Source organism: Dendrobium catenatum, unplaced genomic scaffold (genome assembly GCF_001605985.2).
Source record: "Dendrobium catenatum unplaced genomic scaffold, ASM160598v2 original_scaffold_163275, whole genome shotgun sequence".
Classification (NCBI taxonomy): domain Eukaryota; kingdom Viridiplantae; phylum Streptophyta; class Magnoliopsida; order Asparagales; family Orchidaceae; genus Dendrobium; species Dendrobium catenatum.
The window spans coordinates 21,759-38,752 of record NW_021481700.1 but is presented as its reverse complement, the minus strand read 5'-3'; the positions used below and the strand labels follow the sequence as shown (position 1 = coordinate 38,752).

Below are 16,994 nucleotides of genomic sequence, written 5' to 3'. Positions count from 1 at the left end.
CGGGACGATCGGTACAGGTTGTGCAGGAAAATAGTTCTGGCTGTATGGTTTGTCTGGATGAAAATGGGATCATCTGGACGAAATTCTTACAGAGAGCAAGTCGTACGGGACGATAATTAATTTCGTCTGGATGAAAATTTTACAGAGAGCCAATCGTACTGTACGATAATTAATTTCGTTTGGACGAAAATTTTACAGAGAGCCAATCGTACTGTACGATAATTAATTTCATCTGGACGAAAATTTTACAGAGAGCCAATCGTACTGTACGAAAATTAATTTCGTCTGGACGAAAAAGACTTAGAAAATTTTTCGAGCAAATTTCTATTCGTTCCATATGCTCTATAGGAGATAACTGTCTGATCGTCCAGTACGAACGAAAATCGTCATGTACGATCAACACAAATTAAACATGATCTCCTTATTTGTGTGTGCATGTTTTTATTCACTCAAGTTACAATCACTCCCTTTCAATTTGATTTCTAAGCAAAGTGCAAGCTTCAAAAATTTCAAGGTATCTCATGCTGATTTTAATTTGAAGCCTTGTAGTCTGGAGTTCTTTCCCTGAAATGTTAGTATACACAAGAGCAAATACAATTCTTCCAAAATTGTTAGGAGATAACTACACATTTGAATAATAATGTTTGAAATCATCAAAACTTTATAAGTTGCCAAAAATGTAATGCATGCAAATAGCAACTATCTTAACACAACTTCCATGGTCAGCACATTTCCATTCATAGCAACCCAGCAATCTATGAACAACTTCCATCAACAACAATCTTTTAACAGCAATATTCCATTACTATTGCGCAGTGAATTATGTATTCTAAAATTAAAAACTAATTTCCATTTTTTTTTTATTGAAAGCTGCTTCTCTAGTTATTTGTTTTGAATTTTTCTGATTATGAAAACAAAATCCTTCTAATAGCAGCCACATGCTTGTGGACTTCGACGTACTCTTCGCTAAGGTAACGATGTAATCCTCTTTCATTCTTTTTTGGCTGTCAAGAATTTTTTTTTTAAATTGTTATTTTTTTATATTTTTTGATTTTTGAATTTTCTCAAATTTGATAATACATGTGAAAAAAGTGAAAAACTTGTATTTTTTAGAATGACTAGTGGCACAAGGAAAGACCGTGCATGAAAATATGACACTCAAGTTGAAGTTTCAGGCGAAGGTACGAAGAAAGGATGTGTTTAGATAAAATGTAATTTCTGTGAAAAGCGCATAACTGGTGATGTCAAAACATTGAAGGATCATCTAGCCTGCACTTATGTCAATGTGGGACCATGTGCAAAAGTACCTGATGAAGTGAAAAAGGAATGCATATATTACATAAAAAAAGTATGCCACCACGAATGAGGTCACACAAAAAAATCTTGAAAGAGATGATAGAAAATTCTTCTAACTATGAATCACAGCATGAAGGTTTCAATAGTAGAAGTCATCTACTTTCTTCTAACCGAGGCACTCGGGGGCCTATGGATAGATTTATGGTTAATATTGATGACGAGGAAAACATAAACACTCAGGATCTTCCGTCTCCTACTTCTACAAAGGAACTCAGGAACAGAGTATGTTTAGTTATCGCCAGATTCATCTATGAAAATGGGCTATCATTTAATGTTGTTAGGAGTCTGTCATGGATCAATACGACCTATTGGAAGCTATGGAACAGGACTACAACTTCTAAGTATGTATGAGCTGAGGACTGGATTTTGAATGAGGTCAAGACAACTTCAGCAATGGTGGATGATGTTAAGAAGATTTGGATTGAGACAGGAGTGACAATAACATCATATGGTTGATCAGATATTTGACATTGAAGTATTATAAATTTCTTGATCAACAATCTATATAAAATTGTTTTTCTAAAATCAATGGATGCTTCAAGTTTTGTAAATGATGCACAATTATTGTTTAAAATGTTGGATGAAGTTGTGGAGGAAGTGGGAGTGCTTTAGTAATACAGGTTGTTATTGATAATGCAAGTGCATACAAAGCTGCATGAAAAATGTTAATTAAGAATAGACCTCACCTTTATTAGACTCCTTGTGCTGTGCATTGCATTGATTTAATAATTGAGAGGTTGGGACGGTTGTCTCGGCATAAATCGGCCCTATTGAAGGCCAAATTCGTTAGTAAGTTCATATACAATCATTCTTGGGTACTCAGTTTGATGAGAAAATTTACTGGCAATAAAATTATTAAACATTTTGTTATGAGATTTGCAACTGCATATTTAACATTGCAGAGATTCAAGGAGTTAAGACAATCTTTGAAAGCTATGTTTGCTTCTGAAGAATGGGATAAAAGTTCATGGGCCAAAAAATAAAAAGGAAAACAAGTTAAAAAGATTGCTATGAAAGATGATTCATTTTGACGCAATACAAATTATGCTTTGAAGACTACATGACCATTAGTAAAGGTGCTTAGAATGGTTGATAGTGAGAGGTCCCCGGCTATGGGATTTATTTGTGAAATAATGAATAGAGCTAAAAAACACATTGCAAAAGATTTGGGAGGTCAAGAAAGTGCCTACAAAGAAATATGAAATATTATAGATGAAATGTGGGATTGTCAATTACACTAACACTTATATATTGTTGCATATTATTTAAACCCTCAATTTCATTATGATTGCAACTTTCATGTTGATAAAGAGGTGAAAACTGGTTTGTATGCATATATGGACAGACTCATTTCTGAAGAAGATTACCTCAAAGTGAATGATCAACTTGAGAATTTTCATTTGAAGAAGGCAATGTTTGGATTTAGAGCAGCACAAGCATGCTACAAAACACTCTCCTGTTATGTTTATATTTTGTATATTTATAATTTTAATTTTAATATTTATGTTCAAGCCTTCTACCTCAATCAATAGTATTTTCATGTAGAATAATGGTGAGCTCAAATTGGAGATGATGTTTCTGAATTGAAAGCTTTTGCAGTTAAAGTTCATAGCCTAACATGTTCGGCTTTTACATGCGAGCGTAATTGGAGCATCTTCAATCAAATTCATACAAAGAGAAGAAATTGATCGGCGTAGATCGAATGAACAAACTAATTTATGTAATGTTTAACAAAAAACTGAAAGATTGACATCTCAAATTACAAAAGCAAGGAAACATTGATAATGAAATTGAACCTTTGATTTACAATCTAATGATGAATGAGTTACTCCTAAGAATGCTGATATTTCTGAAGTTGAAGCAAAAGGAGAAACTCGTGTCAATGAAGACAATAAAATAACCACCCAAGTATACAAAAGAAAGAAATAAAGTGATATTGTGGCTTCAAAAAAAATCAAAAGGTATTCTTGAATATAATGAATTATTTTTTATGTTATTATTATTTCATTCTAGAGCTAATGAAATATTAACTGATATAGGGGATAAAAAAAAATATATAATAGAAGAAGAAGAGTTTGAGGATGACTTTGACATTAATTATGAAGATTCTTCAGAAGACAATCAAAGTGATGATGAGCCTGCATTGGGTCTTGATCCAAAAAAGATGTTCTATTTTTAAGTGAGTTTATTTTAAATCTACTTTTTCAGTAACATTATCTTAGAACAAATCATCAAATTCATAATTGACATAATATTTTATTATTTTTTATCATTATTCATAATTTTAAATTACCTTATTTTTATCATTTTGAGACTTACGCCTCGATTCGCCTCGAGGCCTACGTCTCGTCTCGCTTAGACAAAACGCCTTGATTCCCGATTTCGTCTTTTAAAACATTGATCATGTCATACAGAATACTTAGGCACTAATCATCTATCCTTTTTCAGTCAAATGGCCAAAATGAAATTATTCATAGATTTCTTAGGTGTGTTCATTTTTATCTCGCTCTTCTATAAGTTCAATTTAATCTCCCAACTCACTAAGTTTAAACTAATTTGATCCACCGTTAAATTTGCATTTTTTGAAGGAAACTAATGGAGGAAAGCTTTCCATTAGGGTATTTTCAACTTTTTAGGGTCAAACTCACTCCTTAATATCAGTTCAAACTAATGAGATTGACATTAAAAAGTTGAAAATGGCCTCATCAAACACTCCCCTCCATAAAATTTCATCCAAAACAACATCAAAGGTGGCAACATGATCAAATTTATTCATATATAGTGAGCTAAGGGACTAAATTGAAGTAAAAAAAGCCTATGACTAAAATAAACACAACTGAAAAGTCTAGGAATAATTTTGGCCATTTACTCATAAATTAGATACATAATATCGATCACAATAGTAAACTCATAAGGCGAGAATTCACAATGGAAAATTTTGGGTGAGGATATAGTCATATTGTATTTTAAATTTTTTAGATTTACTTTGCCATGAGTGCAATACAAGAGTTATTGATTATTCATGTATTGAACTTATCTCAAAACAAATCCAAGAATTTTAAAACCCACTGCCAATTTTTTCCTCAAATTATAATTCACCACTGCCTTAAAAACATTCCTAAACATCTCCTCCTTACATAATGAATTACAGCTTTCTTAAGCCTCACAAGGAAGGGCCCCTAGTTCCACCCAACCCCTGGGCTAGTCCAGGCCACCCCCTCTCCTGTCGCTCCTGTCATATCAGTAACCCTTTGGATTGGCTTCATGTAACGCACATCATTTATATCCTAAACGCAAAGATACCCTTGAATTACATAAAATGCATCTATGGGAATTGCATCTCATGTAGTTTTATCTATATGTTTCTAAATAATGGAAACTTTTAAAGCACATTCTTAATCAAATCCGAAGAGTAAGGATTTAGGTGGAATGTGATGACCAACTCTAATTTATCAAATAGGTCAATATATAAAAGTTTCTTCGTATCATTCATGTCTACAATAGCACTTGAAATAGATTTTTTTTACAAAAATGTGCCAATTAAAACATTCCTCCTTATAATCACCGCAGTTATTGTCAAATATAGGACTTTAAACTTCCCCATAATAGATAATTCCCACTAAATCATCATTGGGGGCAGCAAGAGACTTCTTAGCCTCCTCTAGTTTTTGGCATATTTCTAGAGTGCAGCTTCCAATAACATAAGTTTGTGTTACTTCGAAGCTTGCGGTAAAATAATCAAGGACTCCTCTATACTTTTCCTGTTCAGACTTCTCTTCCTTATAATAGATTATTACCGGGTCATGAGACCTACACATCATTTCGAAGCTTGAGATGGTAATGAGACCTACAATGCACTACAATTCAAATAAAGTACACTTGTTTGAAAGTATAACACGTACACTTATTCAGGGCATATATCTTCTAATAATTGATTTCATAACTATGTAGGGGCACGTTTGCTTCAACATCCAATTAACTATCCAAGAAGAGAGATATTGGATATATAATAGATTATTACCGGGTCGAAGAGGATTGATAGATGAATTTATATATGGAGTTGATATTTTCATTCAAGTTGCATCTCAACTGCCTTTCTTTAAGTTTGATAAAATATTTAGATGTCTATATTTGAAACATAAAAATCAAGCATTCTACAAGCTTGATGATGCGCATCTTGATTTATATCATAGGGTATTTCTTCTAGACTACCGGATTTAGATATCACATGGCGGTCTATAGAGATACTCTATTCACAAAGTATCTCATGTTGAATTTGATTTGAAGTCTTCGTAGTCTGGAGTTTGATTTTCCTGAAATGTTAGTACGCACAAGAGCAAATACAAATCTTCTAAAATTGTTAGGAGATAACTACACATTTTGAGGGATCATTCGGCATATCTTGCTTTGACTAACCAAGTTCATCTCTTCTATGGCAATGGTCATGGAGCTTGCCTCCACTAAAACCTCAATTCACTTCTAACACTTATATAACCCTACTTCATATTTCATAAAAACAAATGCATCTCAAAAGATGAGGTTCGAGGAAAACATTTGCCAATGAAGTGAATCAAGTAATCCTACAGAGATTACTCGTACCTCTATTTAAGTTGTTTCCATTAGATCCACATATCCTCTTTGCAGTAGATGGAATAAAACTAAAGTTTCAACTTTCTTTTAAATAGCAACCAAGTTATTTTAGTCAAGTCATATTGAACTAGCTTTCCACCATACATGAACATGTGGGAAAATTTTAAGTCGAGCAAAAGTAATAGTCTCTAACATATCCAACAAGTTGCCTATCATCTTAGAATTAATAATATCTTCAAAAGAAGATAATCAACTTTCATGTTGTACATCATCCGATACCATCAAAGGCATCCTTATCCTCCTAAAAAAATATAAAAGCTTCATCATGACTGGTGGTAGAAATGATAGCTTTCTGTTTTCAAAGATTAAAAATATTTCGAATGGCAATCTTCTCAATGAGATTGGCATCACCCCAAACCTACCTTCCCAACTTTATAATTCTGGCTCATTAAAGTTTTCATTTGTTGTTGTCTCATTAACCTTGATAAGGATTTTTATATTAGTTTTAGGTTTAACTCTAACTTAAGGGGTTGATTGATTGCAAGTATTCTGAAACCGAGCATTGTAAAAAAGCCGAAGTAAAAGTAATGTAATATGAATACTGAAAATTGTTTGGTCTCCTATAAAGTAAATACATAATAATTATTTTTATGCTACTAAACTAAAATAGAAAGATTATTTCCTTCAATAAACTAAAATAATTGTAACAAACCACCTTTTAAGTCAAATCTCATAGTCATCTTAAATGAGTGGATCAAAATCAATGTTATAATACTACATTGATATATGAAGTTTAAATAAAAAGAGATATGACAAAAGTTAATACAATGTATAGTCCAATACAAATAATAACCTAGTAAGGGCAGAGAGATTATCAATTGCTAAGATATGATGAAATTATGGTTTATGAAAGTTTCAAATGATCACGGGAAACTTGCAAATTTCAAACAACCTAGGAAAGGAGAGAACGGGCAAAACCAAGAAATCATAAAAAATTATTTATAACTACAAAGGAATAAGAATTTTACCAAACTTAAAAGAGTTTTATAGAACTATTTCCTTCTTGTAAACCCTTGCCATGAAGGCACCCACTTCCTTGAACTACATCTCTTCCTTGGATGGCATTTGCCTCCTTTCCTTCTTGATAATCTTAGTTTTGGGAGGAAGAGAGAGAGAGGGAGAGAGAGAGAGAGAGAGAGAGAGAGAGAGAGAGAGAGAGAGAGAAGGTCAGGTAAAGGAAGGGCTAGCATTTCGGGAAATTGGAGATTCTATAAAATTGAAGATAAACAAACATGCCACATAACCTATTTAAAGCTTAAAAGAGTCGATGAAAATAATCTAATTAAAATCTAATGATAAGTGTTTCTAAATGTAATGATTACTACTCTTTTTAGCAAACCTAACAAATTCCTAAAATCAAGGTATTGGTTTTGAATAATTCAAAACCATAATGTCTTGCTTCCAGTGACCAACCAAATTGGTTTATATTGTTCAAGAAATTTGCAGAAAAAAGAATCATGATCATCCTTAACTTGTACAAGCAAATCTTCTATCTTCTCCAATTTGGTGAAGATCATTTTTACCCCATTATCCTCTCCTTATCTATGGTGTAGCCAACCCCTTCATCATGATATTTAATTTTTATATTTGAATTTAGACCTCTTGACTTTAATTTTGTAGCACTCCATGTGGCCTTCATATAACCATTTGTACTCCATAAACCAACAGGTTTTTTGGGCTAGATTTGGGCTTTAACTTATGCTTCAAATTAAATGGGCCATTTGATGCTAGAGTCTCCTATAACAATTCTAATGAAGACCCAAATCAATGTAATCAAACTTAGTTTTGTGTTTGTCGTGAGCTTAGTAGAACAAAGAGAGCAAGCAAAGTACTTAAAAATAGAGAAAATGTGACTTGAGAAAGACGTGAGAGAAAAATAAGGGATGGTTTCTTCTCGGAATGCCGCCTTTATTGCAGTTTTTTTGCTGCCTTTGATTGGAATGTCCATGGAAGAAAATATGAGTCTTCCTAGATTTTTTTTCGGACGGCCTGAAGTGGGATCCTATTCCATATAAGATTATGGCTGTTATGGTTTTGTTCCTTGATGTTCAAGGATTGTTTGTTGAAAGATTGAAGTTGATGGAGGAACTTGTAGTTCCGGTAGGAGGTGTGTTATGGTAATTTCTTCTACTTTTAAGAGAGTTGAGAATATGCTTTTCGCGGATTCATTTCCAAATGCTGTCGTTTATGCAGTTATTTTCATAAGGTCAAAGGATATGGAGGTTAATGGTTTGCTTTCAGAAGTTCAAGCCTTGTTTACAGTTAGCCTGAAGGATATGGAGATTATTAGTACTGGAGCTGTTGAAGCCGTGAAGTTCCTGTGTTCTCAAATGACTGTAGAATTCCTTTTACATGTCATTGTTATCTTTTTGGAGAGCTTTGGTTGTGAAGAGGTCGATTCTTGGACTCTTGATGTGAGAGTCGGTTATATTGCTTCATCGACTTTGTTTTGTTTGTCAATGGTGGTTGTTGTTGGTTGCATGGAGGTTTCAGCGGATTCTACACTTGATTGGAGCTTGTTGGCCTCAAAGGATGTTGATGGCGGTCCTTTTGAAGTTTTGACAGCTGTTTTAGTTGTTCTTTTTATTTTTCTTATAGTAGTTTATCGTTTGTTTGGTTTTCTTGTAGTTTTTTTTTTTTTCCTTTTTGAAATTATTGTAATGAAATGTGGAATTTTTACTAGGTTTCATTTTCTAGCTTTTGGGAACTTTGGGATACTAATCAACCTTTTAGGTTGTTTCAATATTTAGTGTCGACATCACCCCAATGGATTTAAAATAGAATTTAGTGGATCGCATATCCATTATGATAGTTTTAAAGGACTTGTTTTTACTTTAAAGTTTGTAATAGTTGTTTCTTCTTTTTAATGCAATTTATATTTCTTCAAAAAAAAAGAGAAAAGATTTAAGAGAGAGAGAGAAGAAATATACTAATTACCAATAACGCTTTAACATTTCCTTATCAAAGCAATAATTACTTAATAGAAGACCAAGATCATTTATATAAAATAAAGGCTAAAATAGAGACTAAGGGTTTGTTGTGGACAGCTTTCTACAGCTTTGCCTTTCAAATGGAAATTTCGGTTCCGTTTGGCTACTACTTTCATGCTGCTTTCTCATTACTTTCTAGAAATTTCTGTGGTGGGAAGCTACTTATAACAACCAAAGATACTAATGTGCGATGCCCTAAAGAAAGGAATGGTTTGATTTTTAATATATATAATATTCATATCAGGTTAAAAAAAGTTACTTTCCCTACAATAATTTCACAATCATCTTTAAAAAATGCTACAGTCATCCCAAATAGACCATACAATATTCGTGATGAATTAATGGAATAACATGACCTTACCATGATAAAATAAATAACACCACAAGTAATTGATGGACATCATACAACATAATTCAAGGTATAGGGCAAAACAAAATTAATAGGAGTATTCTGCTCACATCTACTCTCATCCTCGAGCATGATCTTATTTTCAAACCTGATTGTTTCATCAGACTCAGGCTTCACACTAAATAATATTCAAGCTTACGCACTAGTGATGGGTGTCATTATCAACATATATTCGTGGAGTTAAAACTGGCGGATCTAATGAAGTAATAGAGCATTCGGGATTAGAGGGAAAATATGTAGTTGGAATTTATGGGATCAAATAAGTTGGTAGGATAAGAAGTCATTCATTTAATCAAACCATTGCAATGAGAAACAAGCATTAAAAAATTATCATTCGCATTCAAAGATGGTGGTTATAAGTATTAGAGTAGGATATTGTTAGACCGGTCCAGTCAGTCCACATAGGATCGGTCTTGGCGCTAACAGAGGTGGAAACCTTTCGCCTCTTGTACACCTGATCGGATGCGTAGAGCAACGTAGAGCAACGTAGAGCAGTTTAGGAAGTTTTTTTGAGAAAGTTTAGGAGGGAAATTGAATGTAGGGACTGTTTAGAGATTTCCTTTTGAATTGTATGCATTAAATAGTTTGTTTTCCTCGGGTTAGGGCATCTTGAATTGGGCTGAAATTTGAGATCTCCTAGATTTAGGTTTTCCTTTGGGCTCTAGCAGCGTCTAGAGATTGGGAGAGATCGATCCTCCTCTCGAATAGAGGACCAATTGTATCTTGGTATTTTCCATTTCCTTTTCATCAAATAATACAAATTATCTACTATTTCCGTGGTTTTGTGTGGATTTTTGTGGAGAAATCTTGCTGTTTTCTGAAGATTGATATGAAAAACTTGAGATCTACAAGTGTTTCCCATCAAATTGGTATCATAGCACGTCGATCAAAGGGTAACCAATGGCCGGAAGATAATGAAAGTTTTGGATGGAGAACTTGGGCAGTTCAAAGCAGATTTTGAGGAGAAGATTGTTGATTTTCAAAATCAAATTGCATCCATCAATGAAAGGATGGAGGAAAAGTTCGTCGTGGTAGAAGACATGTTAAGGAAATTTCTTGAAGTCAAAATCAAACCAGTGACATCGGAAGCAAAGGAAACTACCGGCGGCTATGAAAGAGATGAGAACCCTAACACATTTAGGGGAAGGAAAAATCCATAAGTGGAGATCCTGGAGAGAGAATACGAAATGCCTCCTCTAGAATCACTTTTTAGAGAGGAGAAGAGCATTGACTATGCAAGAAGGGGTAATGAATTTGTAAGGAGAGGGATGATTTTGATCGTCGAGGTGATGAATTTGTAAGGAGAGGGATGATTTTGATCGTCGAGGTGCTGATTTTGAAAGACAAAGAGGGGATTTTGATGAAAGGTTTGGGTATGATCGTCAGAGGGAAGATCGTGACAATTGGGGAGCACCTCCTCTTCAAGGAATGGGGTTTATGGAGGATTTAGGGGAAACGGGTGTGACCCGAGGGTGATGAAACTGAAGATGTCAATCTTTGAGGGGGAGGATGCGCACGGGTGGATCTATAAGGTAAAAAGATATTTTGTCTTCAACGGGTTGACAAAGAAGGAGAGACTGACGGCAGTGGGCCTATGTTTGAAAGGGAAGGCTTTGTCTTGGTATCAGTGGAGGGACATGCGACGACCCATACGGAATTGGCGAGAGTTCAAGGATTGTTTGGTAGAACATTTTCGAACTAGCTGAGGAGGAGACTTCTACGAACAGTTCTTCGCCTTGACATAGGAGGGTTTAGTGACGGAATACCGGGTGAGATTCGAGTACCTTGCTAGCCGATTAGACTGCCTTCCTGAAACAGTGCTAGAAGAAAATTTCATGAAGGGACTGACACTAGATATCCCGGCAGCGGTTAGAGTAATGAAGCCTCGTGACTTGGGAAAGGCTATAGACTAGCTCAGTTGATGGAGGATCAGAGGTACCTTGAAATAGAAACTATAGGCAATAGCTGAGTAGGCTCGTATAGGATGACAACCACCTTTTTGGCACCTAAGGAGCCAACACCGGGTACTCTTAGAGAGACTTCGAAGGAAAAGATTATCGGAGGAAGACCTGGGGAAAAGTTCAAGAAGCTCACAAAAACATAATTATAGGAGAAGATGGCAAAGGATCTGTTTCAGATGCAACGAGAGATATACGCCGGAGCACAGGTGTAAGGAACAAACTCTTTAGGTTCTTACCATTTGTGACGAAGAAGGAATGGAGGAGGGTATCATCTTTCCACCTTGCAGACAATGTGGATCTTTGAGAAGAGAGTATTGTTAGATCATTCCATTGGTTTGGAAGGATCGGTCCAACCGGTCCACACGGGACCGGCCCAGGCGCTAACAGAGGCGGAAACCTTCCGCCTCCTGTACACCTGATCAGATGCGTAGAGCAATGTAGAGCAATTTAGAAAGTTTTTTTGAGAAAGTTTAGGAGCGAAATTGATTATAGGGATTGTTTAGAGATTTTTTTTTAATTGTATACATTAAATAGTTTGTTTTCCTAGGGCTAGGACATCTTGAATTTGGCTGAAATTTGAGATCTCCTATATTTAGGTTTTCCTTTGGGCTCTAGCAGCGTCTAGAGATTGGGAGAGATCGATCCTCCTCTCGAATAGAGGATCAATTGTATCTTGGTATTTTTCCGCTTCCTTTTCATGAAATAATACAAATTATCTACGAATTTTGTGGTTTTGTGTGAATTTTTGTGGAGAAATCTCGCTATTTTACAAAGATTGATAGGAAAAATTTGAGATCTACAAGTATTTCCTATCAGATATATAAGAACATTTAGGAGAAGATTAATCAATATACATGTGATCTATGATAAGTAACTTAAAGATGAGGCGAGAATGCATGCATGTCATCATAATATGAGTTGTAAAGTGTTATTATCAGACATAAATAGGAATTGATTCATCCATATTGTTCCTTTAAATGAGGCATCATTCAGTCAATGTCTTTACATCAATGAGGAAGTGCCTTTAAAGGTGATGCTAATTTAAGACGGCTGGTATGAGTTTGAGGAAATAATGGGAGAATTTGTTATGAGTATTATTTTGAAGAGATTTATTTGGCTCATTTTATTTAAAATATTTTTTATTTTAGGATTTTTTGTGGTGTTTAAACCTATTTTCCTATGTGTCATGTCTCTTAGGTTTTTCCAACAAAGAGTTCAAATCAAGTGTCTTTATAGCGAAAAACAACTTGAGGTTGCTACATGTGAAGCTCTATATCTCACCTCCACTCGTGTGAGAGCTATTGGAAACCTCAAATTGCCTGTCAAATTTGTTTGGGTATGGCTTTTCGTAATTTAGCACATCATTATGTGTCAACTTATCATGTACATTACAATGTATGATTATTTTATTGCATCAATTCTCACATTGCCTGTACTCCTGCTTGATCTTTATTTCCTATGCATCAACTGCAGCATCAAGCATGTATGTTTCATGCATTTTCTTACATTACAATTCCAAAATGTGCTTCTATGTAGTATTGTGAAAGGTGTTTGTGTAAATCTTGATTGCAGGAGGGTATTGATTTGGATATAACATTGGGCATCCATTGGATAGATATTAGAAGTGGTTGGGTAGTTAGAGGCATGCAAGAAGCCATTTACTCGAATAAAATTAATGTTTGTTCGTATTTCTTGTGATGTTATGATTTGTATAAGATTTATAAATCTTGTAAGACATAATTTTATGAAAAGAATCCTAAGAATTTTTTTCTATCCTAAAGAATTTCCCCCATCATACTTCCTTTCGCTACCAAATATTTTATGATTCTTGATAACATACATATTTGTATCTTCGCCGGGAGATTGAAATATGTACTACTTTTTGGTAAATTTTTGCCAAGCAAGTAGAAGAGGTGAGCAAAACTAAGAATGTATCGCAACCAAGAGATGATTAGGCAACATTAAAATGTGGTGCGCATGTTTCATGATCTAGATAAATCTCTTCATCAAGCTTTGATTATACAATACCAAATAATGGAGATCCAATGCAATTGAATCATATTTGTGGCCTTCTATTTGGCATGGCTCAATAAAGAGTGGCAAGAAAGTTTGAAAGGTTGTGTGAGTGAATGGAGAGGAAGACTACAGAAAAATAAAAGACAGGGAAAATGGGTATATCAGAGAGAGATTTGAGAAAGAGAGAGGGTAATAAATATGATAGCAGTCGCACAACAATATTTCATAATCAAATCAACAATTACCCTTAATACTAAAGGCTCATATTTAAAGACTAAAATACTTATTGAAAGGAATAATATGTCCTTATCACATAAAACAATATGACAGAAATACATATTTAATGAACATAAACATAGCATAACACATGGTGCTATCTGGCACCTTTTTAGGGATAAATTAGTCCCCGACCAAACTCTTTTCGTACTATGATTGCCAATGTTGCCCCAACATAAAGGTCAATATTTAAATGAAAATTAGTTTCCACTACTCATCATCCTCTTTCACCCCATCCCCAATGTTATTGTTTCCAATGTACCATCATGACAATCGATGGATTTACCTCAATTAGCATTACCACTTTTAGTACTTTTCCCAATGCTCTCTACTTTCTATCCCTCCTCCACATCGATCCTACTATTGTTGATGTCATGTTGTGTTTGATAAGTTATTAATTGAACATGATTACACCGACAAGCTTGAAATTAAGTTTCTCTAGTGAGCTAAGCACAAATTGGCACTCCTTGAATTCAAATGCAACAGCCAGCTCAAGCTCAACACATCATTTATATCTCAAGTCTCACTTGAGAAAAATTTAACTTTCCATGATATTAAATTTATCTTATCAGGCTTCAAAAAATTGCATCATATGCATAATTCCTATCTCTATGAATAGATTAAATTTCAATTCCCCCTATTCAAATTGTTGATAAGACATGGCAACATAATTCCACATAGAGCCAAACAAATCCTTCAAATGCCATAGAATAGTTATTAGTTTTTTTTTACTCATACTTTTCATCACTAAGTAGATGATAGAGGATGAAGTACAAATAAACTACAAGAAAATTGATTTTGATGTTTACCATAGGTGATGTATGAAATTGAGTCAACCAAGTAATTTAAATATGAAAATCATCCCATATCTTCACTATCATAGCTCTCCCAAGCTCTATATAGTTATTATCAAAAACTTGAAATGCATGAAATTTTCAACGCCTTAATAATTGCATGAAGACACTTATATGGGGCCCATAAAGACTCCATAGCTAATCCAAGACCAGCATCCTCTCATATCTTCCATGATCCCGTAGACTATAATGCATAATACCACCTTAGATGGCTGCAATCCACACAGTCTATCTCCACAGAAGGACTTCTCTGGTATATCTTATCCATGTTACCTTTCTATTTTATAAGCTGACATATTTTCTTGCAGCTTCAAGCTGGGGTTGATCAGAAAACGATGTTCTCAGACCACAATACTTCCAAAGTCTAATTTATTTCTAATAGATTTAAAGAACGGCCACCTTTTGCATTGAATTTAAAGCATTGATTTTATCACAAAGTTCTAAAGTCAGACCAGTATAACAGCCGTCACGTCAAGGGTAAGGAAAAAATCATTAACAATGAAGATTAACTAAAGTTCTTTTTTTTTAAAAAAAAAAACATAAGTCCATTAAAGATTTGCAACTGAAAATCTCAACAGAAGTAAAACAAAAAGTAATAAAGACAACAATGAAATCAACTTCAGGCCTGGTTTCCAATCCTCACATCAACACAACCAGAATCTTACCTTCAGAACCAAATAGATGTCCATCGAAATCAAGTAATCGCATTCATATGCAACGGCTAACTTGACAAATGCTTCCCCGGGTACAATACTTGGGTAACGAGTTCAACAAAATGAAGCCTTTATACATAAATATTACATATTAAAAAAAAACTTAAACAAGGTTGACAGTAGAAACAATAAACAGGCCACGAAAGAAACCCTAATTGCCCAAAAAAGCAACCGATAGCAAAACAAAATCATTGAAAGGAGTGGAAAAGAACAAACCGGTAAGACGATGACGAGGGTTATCAAGAGCCTCAACGAGAAAAGGGTCGACCTGAGAAAACGTTTCCCTACCCTCCTCCCCCATTGCGCGACCGATATCGTGTGCCGGTATACAGGATAAAAAGCTCGGCGTAGACTCCATCGTTTTAAAGCTTTTTCTGTTACTTTTTTGACCTTCTACAGAGAGAGAGGATAATGAAATAGAGGAAGAAGAGCGCAAAATGATTCCTGAATCCAGATCCCTCTTGTCACTTTCTCTCTCTGTCTGGCTCCGTGAGGGCGACGACGGACCTTCCTTTATTCATTAAAATAAAAAATCAAAGAAGCAATTATTAATAATCTCAGCCGTCCACGTGTATGATTTTTGTTAATCTATTATTTTTTACTTGCCTGACCGCAAAACCGGATAGCGCTGGCCGGCAACTTTTAGAGGGAAATCACGATCTGTAGATCAGGGCCGTCTATTTCTTTGTTGCCCGGCAGAACGGCTATGATGCACGGCAGAGCTCAATAATTGTTCCACTCAACGGTCTGGATGGCTCTGTATCTCGAAAAATTATTAGGTGCGGAGTGCAGACGGGGTGAAAACCGTCTGCACAGACACAGAGTACCGAGCGGTACCCAGCGGTACCGAGTGGTACCGAACGGTACCGAACACTGTTTTATACTAGTGTGCAGACGGTTCTCCCGTCCGCACTCCGTACCTAATAATTTCTCCTGTATCTCCGAACGCCCTTTTCTTTTTCTTTTTTTTTTTTAATTATAGGATATTTCTTCTCTTTCATTTATATATAAAAAAATATATATAGAAATCTCCATAGGGGAAGGAAGGAAAATAAAAAACAACTATGAGCTAAGATTGAAGGAACAACTTCAAAAAAGGACAAAAACAAAATATTTAAAAAAAAAAGCAAAAGCTCATAGGACTCGAAAAAAACGACGCCTTCCTGCTAAAATTTCACACTAGAAGAACACAATCCGATAACCTAAATTGAGGACCCTCCATTGAAGGAAAATTTCCAAAATTACAAAAATAAAGAAAGGGCCACAAAATAAAATAGAAACGGCCCAACCAGATGAAACCCCGAACAAAAAAAAAAACATCCAGCGGCTTAGCAATAGAGGAAAAATTTAAAAGATGAACAATGAGTATACAATAGATCACCCTATAGTAGCAAAAAAAAACAAGTATCCTTTTTCACTAGAGCGGTAAAGGGATGACATCTACCATAAATATTGGAGACAAATCTCTGCAAGAAAGCGAGCTTACCTTAAAAAGATCTCAACTGAGTAAGACTCTTATGGGGTTTCAAGTCCACTATGACTTTGATCATGGAAGGATTAATTTCAATGCCACGATAGCAAACTATAAACCCTATGAACTTTTCTGCACTAACTTCAAATGCGCATTTCAATGGATTCATTTTTAAATCATACTTGTGTAGACGTTAAAAAACGATTCATAGATCTCGAATGTGATCATCCACATAGAATTTAACTTGCTCGTGTATCATCTCATCGAAGATAATAGTCATAGTATGTTGGTAGGTGGC

At 34.8% G+C, this 16,994-nt stretch overlaps 1 protein-coding gene across 1 annotated transcript in view; it reads right to left on the bottom strand.

Annotated features, from left to right (window-relative positions):
* The window catches only part of LOC110112166 (R3H domain-containing protein 1), a 33,969-nt gene extending 18,263 nt beyond the window's left edge, over positions 1 to 15,706 (bottom strand). Inside the window, exon 1 of the mRNA XM_020844276.2 lies at positions 15,442 to 15,706. Within this exon, the coding sequence (XP_020699935.1) occupies positions 15,442 to 15,583 (142 nt within the window). The 5' untranslated portion in view covers positions 15,584 to 15,706. The remainder of the gene's footprint in view (positions 1 to 15,441) is intronic.
* Positions 15,707 to 16,994: the final 1,288 nt, after the last annotated feature.